This window comes from Tupaia chinensis, unplaced genomic scaffold, assembly GCF_000334495.1.
Source record: "Tupaia chinensis unplaced genomic scaffold, TupChi_1.0 Scaffold146525_1, whole genome shotgun sequence".
Lineage (NCBI taxonomy): Eukaryota > Metazoa > Chordata > Mammalia > Scandentia > Tupaiidae > Tupaia > Tupaia belangeri.
In genome coordinates this window covers 758,531-772,616 of record NW_006206380.1, presented here as the reverse complement: position 1 = coordinate 772,616, position 14,086 = coordinate 758,531, and the positions used below count along the sequence as shown (strand labels likewise).

The window sequence follows — 14,086 nt, the reverse complement described above, 5'->3', positions numbered from 1 at the left end:
TTGCTATAGGGTGCATGCACTTGACAGAAAGACAGAGAGAGACAGAAAGCGAGAAATCGCCCACCCAAGGGTAATGGCCACGCTGCAATTCCTTCTCCTCCATTTCCCTCTCAGGATCTTGAGCACACACGCACATATGCCTGGTGTAAGTTTAAGTCACCGGGTCTGGGACTTGAACTGTGGTCGACTACATGGGAGTCCAGCGACATAGCTATTACACCAACTGCTGGTCCCCCCCCCATCTGTTTTATATATGAGAAAAAAATACACAGCTCTTGGTACTCATGGAAGACTTGTTTTTATTTATTACAGTTCCACAGAAGTAGAAATGCTCACGTGAGAGTAGTGTGGTTACTCCTGTAAGGTCATTCTGTGAAACCAAGTGCTCAGTTGTTCTCTAAAGAAGCTTATGAATCCACTGTGCTTCAGGCTGAGAAATAAAGTAGAAAAATAAAAATTAAAAATTAAATTTCTGGTAAGTACATCTGCACCTCCCTGGACTATCTTTGGAACTTGCAGCACTCATTCTACCCAGTGCTCCCTGCTGCCTGGGATCAACACACCTTCTTGTGAGTATACCTCCCATCTCCTGGGACTATCTTTGGGACTTGTGAAACTCTGTCCCCTGACACTCATTGCTGCCTAGGCTCAACCTACACTTGGGCTTGGTCTCAGCAGGCCTCTTATGAATCTATTCCAATAAATAGGAAAAAAAATATATATTACTGCATCAGATTACCAAAAACCAGTGCAGACCTCAAAGAAACATGAGAAAACAAAGAAGTAACTCTGCTACTGGTGAGTGCAGTAGCCCTTCACCAATGATAGTAAGCACAAAGGAATCCACAGAAGTGTAAGAAAAAAATTCTGAACATATATATAACAAAACCCCATGAGATGCAAGAGAAAACAGACAATAAATTGTAGAAAACGAGAAAACCATTCCAGGACATGAAAGAGAAACTCCATAAAGAGATAGTCACCGTAAAAAAATAATCAAACAGAACTTCTGGAAGTGAATAATACAATACAAGAAATTGAAATCTCCCTAGAAAGCATTAACAGCAGATTGGACCATATAGAACAAAGAATTTTTAACCTTGAAGACAAAGTTTCCAGCATAAACCAAACTACCAAAAAAGAATGAAAAAATAAAAGCAACAAAAAAAAGAATAAGATATGGAAAATTTTAGATACCATAAAACACCAAATATCTGAAAACTGGGGATTCCAGGTGGCAAAAAGCTGCCAAAGGCATGGGAAACCTCATTTATGAAATACTATCTGAAATCTTTCCAAATCTAGAGAAACATGAAGAAATTCAGATATAGGAAATAAAAGGAACTTCAGATAAAATCAAAATAAAAGTATCTTCTCCTCCCCAGCACATAATATCCAGATTGGTAAAAATCAATGACAAAGCCAATATTCTAAATATGGCAAGATAGAAAAATTAAGTTACTTATAAATGTTATCCCATTAGGCTAGCTTCAGACCTCTGAACTGAAACAATGCAGACAAGGAAAAAATGGGAGGATATTAGAACATTTAAAGAAAAATAATTTCAACTAAGAATACTATATACAGAAAGAATATCCCTCAAATGGGAAGGGTGAATAAAAGTATTCTCAGATAAGCAAAAACTGAAACAATTTACCAATACTGGACCAGCTCTACAAGAAGTACTGAAATAATTATTGTATCAGAAAAACTAAAGAGAGAAAAACAGAAGTAAAAGAACAAAAAACAGCCAAGAAAATAGCTAAAAATAAATGACAGGGATAAGTCCATAAATATCAATAACAACATTGAATGTTAATAGATTAAAATTTCCTATTAAGAGGGAACCAGCAGTTAGCGTAATGGCTATGTCGCTGGACTCCCACGTAGTCGACCGCAGTTCGCGTCCCGGACCCGGTGGCTTAAAACTCACGCCGGGCGCGTGTGCGTGCGTGTCCAAGATCCCGAGAGGAGAATGGAGGAGAAGGGATTGTGGCGTGACCATCCCCCCTGGGGGGTGATTTCTTGCTTTCTGTCTCTATGTCTCTCTCTGTCTGGCGAGCGCATGCGCCCTACAGTGAAAATCTCTCCAAAAAAAAAAAAAAATTCCTATTGAGACATTCTGGCTGAATTTTTTTTTTTTTAAAAAAGAAGTCATCTATATGCCGCTTACAAGAAACACACCTCACTGATAAAGACATACATAAACTAAAAGTGAAGGGCTTTTACTGCATGCAAATGGAAACCAAAAAAAAAAAAGTCTGGAGCTGTAAGAATTATTAAATCAGACAAAATGGATTTTAAGACGAAAGATGCAAGAAGAGACAAAGAAGAAACTTACATAGTACTAAAATGACTTATTCACCAAGAAGATACAACTTTTTTTTTTTTTTTTGAGAGATTTTCATTGTAGGGCGCGTGCGCTCGCCAGACAGACAGAGAGAGACATAGAGACAGAAAGCGAGAAATCACCCCCCAGGGGGGATGGTCACGCCGCAATCCCTTCTCCTCCATTCTCCTCTCGGGATCTTGGGCACGCACGCACACGCGCCTGGCGTGAGTTTTAAGCCACCGGGTCCGGGACACGAACCGCGGTCGACTATGTGGGAGTCCAGCAACATAGCCATTACGCTAACTGCTGGTTCCCAACATTTTCAAATATTTACACACCCAATACCGGAGCACCCAAATATGTGAAAGAGAGACTGTTATATCTGAATGGAGAGATAAACTGCAACATTATAGTTGTTTGTGGATATGAAAACCCCACTATCTCCTCTGTAAATATTATCTAGCTAAAAAAATAAACAAAGAGGTATAAGATCTAAATGACTATAAATGAAATGGACTTGAAAGACATTTATAGGAGTTTTCACCCCCAAACCACAAAACATACATTTTTTTTTATCCCCACATGAACCATTTTCAAAGATCAAGCATATGATAGGTCTTGAAATAAGCCTTAACAATTTCACATGTATAGAAACTATATCCAGCATCATTTATGACTATGAAAAAAATCAAACATGAAGTCAACTAAAGAAAGAGCCCTCAAAAATAAATAAATACATGGAAATTAAACAACCTATTCCTGAATAACTTCACAATTACTGAAGAAATTATGTCTGAAATCAAAAGGTTCATAGAAATCAATGATAATGGACAAACAAGTGTTCATACTCTATGGGACATATGAAAAGCAGTCATGGGAACCAGCAGTTGGCGTAATGGCTATGTTGCTGGACTCCCTCGTAGTCGACCACAGTTCGTGTCCTAGACCCGGTGGCTTAAAACTCACACCAGGCGTGTGTGCGTGCATGCCCAAGATCCCGAGAGGAGAATGGAGGAGAAGGGATTGCGGCGTGACCATCCCCCCTGGGGGGTGATTTCTCGCTGTCTCTATGTCTCTCTCTCTCTCTCTGTCTGGCGAGCGCATGAGCCCTATATCAAAAACCTCTCTCCCCCCCCAAAAAAAAAGCAGTAATAAGAGGGAAGATCATAGCAATTAGTGTCCATGAAAAGAAAACAGAAAGGTGGCAAACAATGTAATGACACAATTCAGGGAACTGGAAAAACAACAGTAAAAATTCCAGGAGAAAAGAAATAAAGATTTGAGCAGAAATAAATAAAATATAGAATAAAATAACTATATAGGAAATAAATGAAACTAAAAGGTGGTTCTTTGAGGAGATAAACAAAATTGACACACTGTTAGCTAGATTAATCAAGAAGAACAGAGATAGGAACCAGATAAATCAAATTAGCAAGGAAACAGGTGATATTACAACAGACATAACAGAAATACAAAGCATCATCAGAGAGTAACGTGAGTGATTATATACCAACAAACAGGAAAACCTAGAGCAGATGGACAACATTCTGGACATGCGTAACTTACCAAGATTGAACCAGGAAGAAATAGAAAGCCTGAATAAACAAACCCATAAAAAGCAATGGGATTGAATCAGTAATAAATAGTCACCCAACAAAGAAAGGTTCCGATGGCTTTACTTCTGAATTTTAAAAACCTTTAAAGAAATACTAACCCAAATTCTCAAGCTATATCTAAAGATCCAAAAGGAAAAAACCCTCCCAAATTCATTCTATGAAGCCACCGTCATCCTGGTTTCCAAAACCAATAAGAACATAACAACAACAACGAAAAGACTTCTGTCCAATATCCTCAATGAATACAGATGTAAAAATTCTCAACAAGATACTAGCATGTTGTGGCCCACAACACCATGACCAGGTAGGCTTTATTTCATGGATGCAAGTGTTGTTCAACATACACAAAACAATAAACATAATACATTAATTACAGTAACAGGAAGAAAGGGAAAAACCTATGATCATATCAATTGGTGCAGAAAAAGCATTTGATAAAATACAACTTCTTTTTATGATTAAGACTCTCAGCAAAACTGGCACAGAAGAGACATTCTTCAACATAATAAAAGTCACCTATGAGAAACCCATAGCTAACATCATATTAATGGGGGAAAGCTTAAAGCAGTTCCACTAAAAACTGGAAGACAATGCTGTACACTCTCTCCACTCTACTCCTCTTCAACATAGTACTGGAAGTTCTATGCAATAAGACAAGAAAGTCTAATAAAGTAATTCAAACAGAAAAAGGAGTAAAATGATCTCTATTTGCATGTAATATGATTCTATACATAGAAAATCCAAAAGAATCTACAGAAAAATCCCTGGAAGTAATAAGCAAATACAGTGAAGTGGCAAGATACAAAATCAACATATGAAAATCTAGAGTTTACATACACCAACAATGGAACAATGAACAGACTGAAAGAATTGACTGTAGCAATCCCATTTGAAATAACCACAAAAACAGTAAGATATCTAGGAATGAAGCTAACCAAAAAAGTTAAAAACCTCTACAAAGAAACAATGAAATATTTGAGAAAGAAAGAAAAAATGATACAAAAAAGAGGAAAAACAACTCATATTCCTGGATTAAAAGAACTAATATAATCAAAATGGCAATCCTCCCCAAATTAATCTACAAACTCAGTGCAATTCCAATCAAACTACCAGAGATATTCCTCATAGAGGTAGAAAAAAACAATCATAAAATTTGTCTGGATACATAAAAGGCCCAGTATCGCCAAAACTCTACTGTACAAGGGGAATAAAGTAGGAGGTATCTCAATTCCTGGCCCCAAAGCTGTGATAATCAAACAACTGCTTTACATAAAAAGTCACGTATGTTTAAGTTAGATAAATTATTTTTACTTTCTATAATTTTGCTGCTGTTTTATGTCTCTTATTTTTACGTTAATAAACTTCAATGTTTACGCATAGTTAGCTATTCCATAGTTAATTTTAACTGAGAGACAACATATTTAAGGGATATGAAAATGGAAGATTATCTGTTGATGATAACATGTATGATATCTTCAACTGGACTGGTGTGAAGTGTATTCATGTTGCGTAAATTAACTTTACAAGCTGTAGTGATTTATAGTGATTGTATAGTGATTGGATGTATAAAATAAATTAACAAAATTTTAAAAATTATGCCTAGGAAAAAATCCAACAATGGCAAAATGGTATAAACACACCAAAAAAGGCAGGAAGATCAATGGAACAAAACTGAGAGCCCAAAAACACTCTGAAATATACAGCAAACTAATCCTTGATGAAAGGATTACCCACAAGACAATCCAGTGGGTAAAAGAAAATCCCTTCATCAAATGGTGCTGGATTTCTGGATATTCACCAGCAGAAGAATGGAACTGGACCCCTATCTGTCACCACTAACAAAAATCAACTCAAACTGGATTAAAGATCTAAGCATAAAATCTGAAACTGAAAATACTGGTGGAAAACACAGACAAACCTCTTGGAGATCTTGGTGTAGGTAAAGACTTCTTCAAAAAGATCCCCAAAGCACAGAAAATAATCCCCAAAATAGAGAAGTGGGACTACATTAGGCTAAAAAGTGTCTAAGGAGAGAACCCTCAGAGTGAAAGAATATATTTTCAAACTATGCCTCTGATAAGGGACTGGTAACCAAAATATACAGGGAAGTCAGGCAACTTATCTGCAAAAAGTAATCAATCCAACTAAAAATTGGGCCAGTGAGCTGAACAGACAACAGAAGATTCCTCAGGAACTTACAAATAGAACTACCATATGACCCAGTAATTCCACTTTTAGGTATTTACCAAAAGGGTAGAAAAACCTTCAGTTGGAAAAAACACTTGTACATTCATGTTTAATGCAACGCTATTTAAAATCACTAGGACTTGGGATCAACCCAAATGTCCAAAAATAGACAATGGATTGAAAAAAATGTGGCATATGTACAATATGGAATACTACTCAGCCATAAAAAATGAGCTACTGACATTTGGTACAACGTGGATGAATATGGAAGACTTAATGCTAAGCAAAGCAAGCCAAACTACGAAAGAAAGACTTTGTGTGTCCCTGCTCAATATATACCAAATGTCTGTGCTCTATAGCAGAAACTTAAAGATTGGAAAGTATAATAGCAGGGAGAGTAACTCTAGATACTAGAAATAGTAAGGGAGGAGAAATAGAGGGTGGGAGAAAGGGAGGGGAACAGGGAAAAAACAAACAATACATTTAATTGACAAAAAATGAAGTTATTTGTTGATGATAGTGTATATGGCAATGTCTTTATTGTGACTTATATGTTCTGTATTCATGCTGGGAAAAGCCATGTTGTACCACTGTAAAGGTGTATAGTGATAAAAATGTAAATAATAAATATATATTAAAAAGCAACACTTTATTTGTTCTTTAATTATACATATATGTGTGTGTATGTGTATATATATATATATATCCTTTAATTATATATTATATCATTGGTATATAATGGTCCATACCAATGCACAGAATATCATATATGAACTTGAATATAATTTTTATTATTTCTTGTTAAAAGTGTAGGTCCCTGGACTCCATCCCAGACCTACCAAGTCAAAGTTTCTGAAGATGGAGCCCGCCCAGCAATGTGCACATTCAACAAGCTCCCTGCAGAAACCAGGGATCACTGAAGGATGAAATATACTTAAAACTAGTCCATTTGCTTGTGTTTGTACAAGAACTGAGGTCCAGCAATGTTATAATATTAGTCTAAGATCTCTAATTAATTAGAACTTCTAAAATTAAAAATACAATGTAAAAACACAAAGATACATGAAAAATAGCTGGTAGTCATTCCAAATATCACCATACTAATGCAAATATTTTTACATTTACATATTACTTTGTTCATGAACATGCAGACTTTTGCTTAATGGTAATCCCATAATATTTCCCTACTATTTCTCTTAAAATTATTATATGACAATTTTGTTCTAATTCTCTAGGCTTCATCTTTATCATCTTAGTGAATGAATACTATTCAGTTTTATGTTTTACAAAATCATCACCTAATTTCATGCATGTACTTTAATTCTGAAGTTTTTTTCTTACAGGTAATATTGCAATAGCCATTTTTTTTCTACTGAGTCAGATAATATTGTCTCAGCTTTGATTCTTTGTACATATTTTCATATAATCCCAGAGGAATTTTAAATTAGTTTATGTTCATCCTCTCCTGAAGTGAATAAATGTACTACTAACAATGAAGCCTCAAAAGCTGTATGTAAGATATATCTTCCATGGATACTACATATAAAATTTTACTTTATGTATTTATATAATTAGTGTATATAAGATTTGTCTCAGCTTTGATTCTTTGTACATATTTTCATATAATCCCAGAGGAATTTTAAATTAGTTTATGTTCATCCTCTCCTGAAGTGAATAAATGTACTACTAACAATGAAGCCTCAAAAGCTGTATGTAAGATATATCTTCCATGGATACTACATATAAAATTTTACTTTATGTATTTATATAATTAGTGTATATAAGATTTACATGTATAAAATATTTTTCTGTATTCATAGATACAAGATGATTTCACAGAGTTGTTTTGATTACTAACCTAACTGTGGTAAACGTTTTTATTATTTTGTTTCTTATCAATATTTCTTCCTGTATAAATTATCTGTTCCTATTTTTTGAGCTTTTATTATTAAAATCTTGGTTTCGGGAACCAGCAGTTAGCGTAATGGCTATGTCGCTGGATTCCCTCGTAGTCGACGCGGTTCACATCCCGGATCCGGTGACTTAGAACTCATGCTGGGTGCGTGTGCGTGCGTGCCCAAGATCCCGAGAGGAGAATGAAGGAGAAGGGATTGCGGCGTGACCATCCCCCCTGGGGGGTGATTTCTCGCTTTCTGTCTCTATGTCTCTCTCTGTCTGTCTGGCAACCACACACACCCTGTAGCGAAAAAAAGAAAAAAAAACTCTCAAAAAAAAAAATCTTGGTTTAATTCTTAGAAATGAATCTCCTCACTTGTGCTCTTGATTAAAATTCATTATTTTTCCAACATCTCCCAAATAATTAAGATGAAATATTGGGTGGATCTAGCCTTATACATGAGTGGAATAATTTGCACCTATAAATTGTGATTTGGGAGAGGAACTAAAAATATCACATTTTAAAATACCTCATATTACCCCAATCCAGAAATCTGAAGTTCATTCAGATTTTTCTTTGAAAACCTTTGAAGTACTTAATTAAGCTACAGTTATCATTAGAGGAGTAAAGAAAATTAAACTTAGTACATTAGTAAAGAATTAGATTGGCAGCTCAAGGAATAGTAATACATGATAGAATTTATTTTTTCTTTCCATTTAGTAAAGAGTTTTGGAAATACCCAGAAAATGGGAAGAAAAGTAATACATGATAGAATTTATTTTTTCTTTCCATTTAGTAAAGAGTTTTGGAAATACCCAGAAAATGGGACATTGTCTAATTAAGGCAGATTCTTGAATTAGAGCTTATTCTTGATAGTTGGCAGACAAGAAGAAAACACAAAGATACCAAAACTTATTGTGGGTATCTAATTACTGAAGGGGTAGACTAATTACATGTATGCTTTAGGAACAACAAACACTGGCACAGCAACACAGTCATAGAACAGGCAAAAAAGAAATTATTTGGAAAGTATACAACTGGAAAAATATGCATCAAAGAAGTCACCAGGCCACAAACCAAACTTTGTTCATCATTCTTTCACCTATTTTATATATTTTTTTAAAGTAAATCTTGATGTGTAGAGGTATTGCAAGATCCTACCTCAGCTTTTATGTCACATCCATGCCATTTGCCAACCCATATTTCTCCTACCATCTACTTTAAGCTAGCTTCTGGGCTACAGGTTTTGTATACTCTCTTAGTTAATATCATTTTTCAGTGTTATTTTCTAATCTTCCATCTCATGATGTAATTTCACAGCCTGGCTCTGCTATTAACTAGCATTCTTAGGTAGAAACTTTCCCACTGTCCACCTGTGAAAATCTTGCACATATTTCATGACCCAGCCCAAATGCCAGTTTCTTTATCCATGTTGAATGAACAAATTAACTCATAATCTGAGCACATAAAATTCATACTATCCAGTTTCATCTGTGTTCATACAACTGCCCAGAAATTATTTTAATTCTAATTCTCTAACAAATGCCACATTTATTTATTAATCATATATTAAGTGCCAACCACTTTCTTAGGTATTTCAGATATATTATTAAACAAAGGAAACTGCATTTTTTTTTATTTGGCTTACTTTCTAGCAAAGGGTATATACACAATGTATAGTCAACATAAATGTAAGTTACATGATTGAAGGCAAACGGTTATATGAAAAAAAAAAGTAAATGGGTTAACAGTGAGAGTGCAGTAATGGGAATTTTAATTTTAAATAGTGCAGTCAAAGTCAGTCCATTGAGAAATTAAAAGTTGAGTAAACATTTTAAGGGGTGAGGAAGTTAGCTATGTAGAAATCTGAGGAAAGAATGTTCTAGTAGATTCACACATCTGGAGGATGGATATGGAGGCAGAGCATTGATGGGTTGGGGAGATGTGGTGTTATCATTTGAAGATATTTTGATCAACTGGACTGGGGAGAAATGTTCACATATTGAAATGTTCACTTCGTAACCTAAATAATGTGATTGAATGTATATAAAAAATTAAAATAAAAAAATTTAAAAAAAGAAATTATAAAATAATAAAAAAAGAATGTTCTAGTAGAGGAAATGGTTAATGCAAGAACCCTAAGCAATATTCCTGGGGTATGTGAGGAACAGCAAGAAGGCAAATGTAGCTAGATTCAATTGATAATATGGTAAAGAAATTGAGATCGGAGAGAAATGAGACATATTATCTAGTACTTTTTTGGCAATTGCAGAGTAAAGTACCACGGATTCTCTGCTCCAGGTCAGAATGGAGAAGACAGGACACCACCCTAGATCACTTCCTGATCCTGCAATGAACAATCTAGCCAACTAACTTCTAGTGGTAATCAGTTCAAAACCAAGCAGCCTCCCTGAACTCTCAGATATTATATGTTTCAGTCTCTGATGAGGGCTTCACAGAGAGGTTTTTATCTTGCTACTCATTAAAGATCTTCCCAGGGACACATCCAGTAATGGAAGGTCACTCTGCTGTTGGGCTAACAACACAGGCCATGAAGAACATGTCTCTGGCATCTTACAAAGATTAGCATTTGGCACCTCCTGGAAAATCTTACCAGGGATATATTCAGGCCCAGAGGATTGCCTGCTGCCAGAAATTAGAGGCCGGTATGTAAGTCTGGATTGAGGGACCAGCAGAGAATGGAAGAGAAGGGACTGCAGTGTGGCTATCCCCCCTGGAGAGTGATTTCTCGCTTTCTGTCTGTCTCTCTCTGTGTTTCTGGTGAGTGCATGAGTCCTATAGCAAAAACCTCTCCAAAAACTAACTAACTAATTAACTAAGTAAACCTGGCTTGAGTATAATAGGCAAAGCTGGCCTCTGACCCCTTTTGGAGCACTTTGGTAGGACCATACCCAAGGCCTGAGGGTTGCCCTATCTCTCCACTCCTGCTCTTGATAACATGTGTAAGAATATCTTTAACTGTACTATTATTCAGTGTATTCATGCTGTGAAAATTCATTTTGCAAGCTGTAATAATATATAGCGATTGAATGTATAAAATTAAAATAAAAATGTAAAATATAAAAGATAAATAATCTAAACTTTAAAATATCTTTCATTTTCTAAACTATTGTGGTTTAAAAATAAAATAGTAGTAAACATACCAAAGGAGCATATCTTGGTTTTGGAGGTGGAGGAGGCATCTTGCATTGACAGAGACGTTTGACCTTATTTGATGGTAGAAATGGCTCACAAGGAGGGAGTGGTGGTCTTTCTCTTGATGGAGGAACTCTACCTATAGTTGTTTTTTCCCCTTTGTCTTTGAATGTAGTCTTTTTGTGTGAGAGTTTTACTCCTCTCTTTAGTTCTGGTATTTCCTTCCTTGAATCTGCAGATGTGGCATCTGATTCACCAATTCTCTTTTGAGCTTCAGGTTTCTGCAGTGACACTTCGGATTCAGCATCAGAAACGTTGGCCTTTGCAGGTATCTTTGGGCCTGTTTGGGAAGACACATCGGATTCAGCACCAGTTGATTCTCTGTCCTTTGGATCCTTGGCATATTTCTTTGAACCTTTCTTTTCCTTCTTTAATTCCAAATCAGATTCTGTTTCAGTAGACTCTACATCCTTCTTTGCATCCTTCTTTTTGTTATCTTTCTTTGAATCTCTCTTTTCCTTCTTTTCATCTTTCTTATCCTTTTTTGAATCCCCCTCAGATTCAGAATCAGCATCAGTAGACCCTTCAACCTTCTTGATAGACTTCTTTTTATCACCTTTCTTATCTTTTTTATCATCTTTCTTAGCATTCTTTGACTCCAATTCAGATTCAGCACTGGTAGACTCTGTATCCTTCTTTGCATCCTTTTTCTTGTCATCTTTTTTTGAAGTTTTTTTATCCTTCTTTGTATCTTTCTTTGCATCCTTTGAGTCGTCAGATTCAGCACCAGTAGACTCTGTATCCTTTGAATCCTTTTTTTTGTCTTTTTTTGAAGGCTTCTTATCCTTCTTTGTATCTTTCTTTGCATCCTTTGAGTCTCCAGATTCAGCACTAGTAGACTCTGTGTCCTTTTTTGCATCCTTCTTCTTGTCATCTTTTTTTGTAGGTTTCTTATCCTTCTTTGCATCTTTCTTTGCATCTTTTGAGTCTCCAGATTCAGCATCAGAGCTCTTCTTTGCATCCTTCTTTGCATCCTTTTTTGCATCTTTCTTTGAATTATTTTGTGAATAATTCTCTAGCCATGTTTCAAAATCTATGGATTCAGCACTAGACTCCTTTAAGTACATCATTAAATCCATATTTAAACTATTTTTTGAACAAGTATCTGATTTGGCATCAGAGTTATTCTTTAAACTCTTCTTAGAATCTTTCTTTGAATCATTCATTGTATATGTGGACACAGTATCTGTCTCTTTGGAATTATTCAAATATTTTTTTGCGTCATTTTTTAAGACTACCTTAGAATCTTGGGATTCTGGATGTTTTTCTGATTTAAATTTTGACTTATTATCTGCAGTATTTCTTCTTTTAGGTTTCTTGTCTTTTACTGTTTTCTTGGATTCTAGATTTGTTGTACATGGTCCTGTCTTTTTCTTGGAATCTTTCTTCAAGGCTATTTCTTTTTTGTCATCTTTGGACTTTTTAGAATATGCTTTTTCAGGATAGGTATGGGGAGTATAAGGATGTCTGAATGGAGCCTGTCTCTTGACAGCTAAGTAAATAGGTGGCCTCTGGAAATTTTTTCTTGAAGAGTGCCTTATCCATATATGAGCTGACTTTTGACCTTCCTCTGATATTCTTTTGTCATGCATCTGAAAAGATTGATTAGAATAATGATAAGTAGTTAAAAATGAATTGTATCTTTTTATATTGAAACATGGAAATAATTTATCTTTTCATTAGTTATCTATTTAAAAGGTTTAAAAATGAAATTTTCCTTTTTCTAAGTGTGTGTGTGTGTGTGTGTGTGTGTGTGTGAGAGAGAGAGAGAGAGAGAGAGAGAGAGAGAACAAGAAAGATAATTTCACTTTGGAAATAAGGTGACTTTAAGAAAAATTTTAGGATTCCCTTAACATTGGATTCATATCCAGAATGATATATATTATTCCAGGGATCATCCTCAGAATCAGTAATAGATTGCCTTTGAATTCCTGCATTGGGGAGATATTTTAGAACATTTTGAACATTCTTTATCCCCATGTTTGGTCAGAATTAAGCTGATTTTCTTGAAGTTTGTCATAACAATTCTTATGATTTTTGCAGGCATCAGGTGCAGCCTGATTTCTACTCCTCACCCTGATTTCCATTCTCTGGTTAAACTGAGATCTTGAGAACCACACTGGGAAGTACTTCCAAAAGAAAGCTCATAAAAGAAACAAATAAATGTTCTAGCTACATTGTGTAGCAGTGGTAAAATTTATTTTCAATTTTCACTCAAATATTTTTCAAATATGACTGATTTAAGCTTTATTTCTTATAATTTTTCAACTATCAGTAGAGTGCCAACAATCAAATGGTTAAGGAACAACCATAAAAGGAAGATTGAAACTTGAATTACTACAGATGTAATAAATGGCTTTTTTTTGTACAAATCTATTGTCACTTTATTATTTTTAGCAAAATATATAATTGTTATAGAGGACAAGAAAACTTAAGCTATAGAATGAAACAGTTGTGACAAATGACCATATGGCCCAAGAAGTCTAAAATATTTACCATCCTATCAAATAAATGGCTTTTAAATAAATATACTAATTGTCATTTTGTTATTGGAGATACTTCAACAGTATTTTGATATTACATTAATTTATTTACACATGCTGTATTTTCCTTTTGCTTATTTATTGGTAACTTTGCTTTATAAAAGCAGTAGAAAACTTGAATCTTATAGTATCAGTTATCCTGAATTTCAGATTAAAGAAAATGGGGCAGACCTGATTCATCCTAATCAACTCTAAGATTCAAATTTTAGATGCTTTTGCAGTTGGTAGACATTTACCAAGAGCCACCAGTTGCAGCATTAGGACCTACAGCTTGCCTAGCCTATTTGCTATATAA

The 14,086-nt window shown here is 35.0% G+C and overlaps 1 protein-coding gene across 2 annotated transcripts in view; it reads right to left on the bottom strand.

The window, feature by feature from the left end:
- Positions 1 to 281: 281 nt before the first annotated feature.
- CYLC1 (cylicin 1) overlaps positions 282 to 14,086 on the bottom strand; it is a 68,002-nt gene continuing 54,197 nt past the window's right edge. For both annotated transcript variants that reach the window (XM_006168945.1, XM_006168946.1), the window contains exons 5-6: positions 11,197 to 12,840; positions 282 to 430 (exon numbers count right to left, since the gene is read on the bottom strand). In XM_006168945.1, coding sequence (XP_006169007.1) covers positions 398 to 430; positions 11,197 to 12,840 — 1,677 coding nt within the window. In that variant the 3' untranslated portion in view covers positions 282 to 397. The remainder of the gene's footprint in view (positions 431 to 11,196; positions 12,841 to 14,086) is intronic.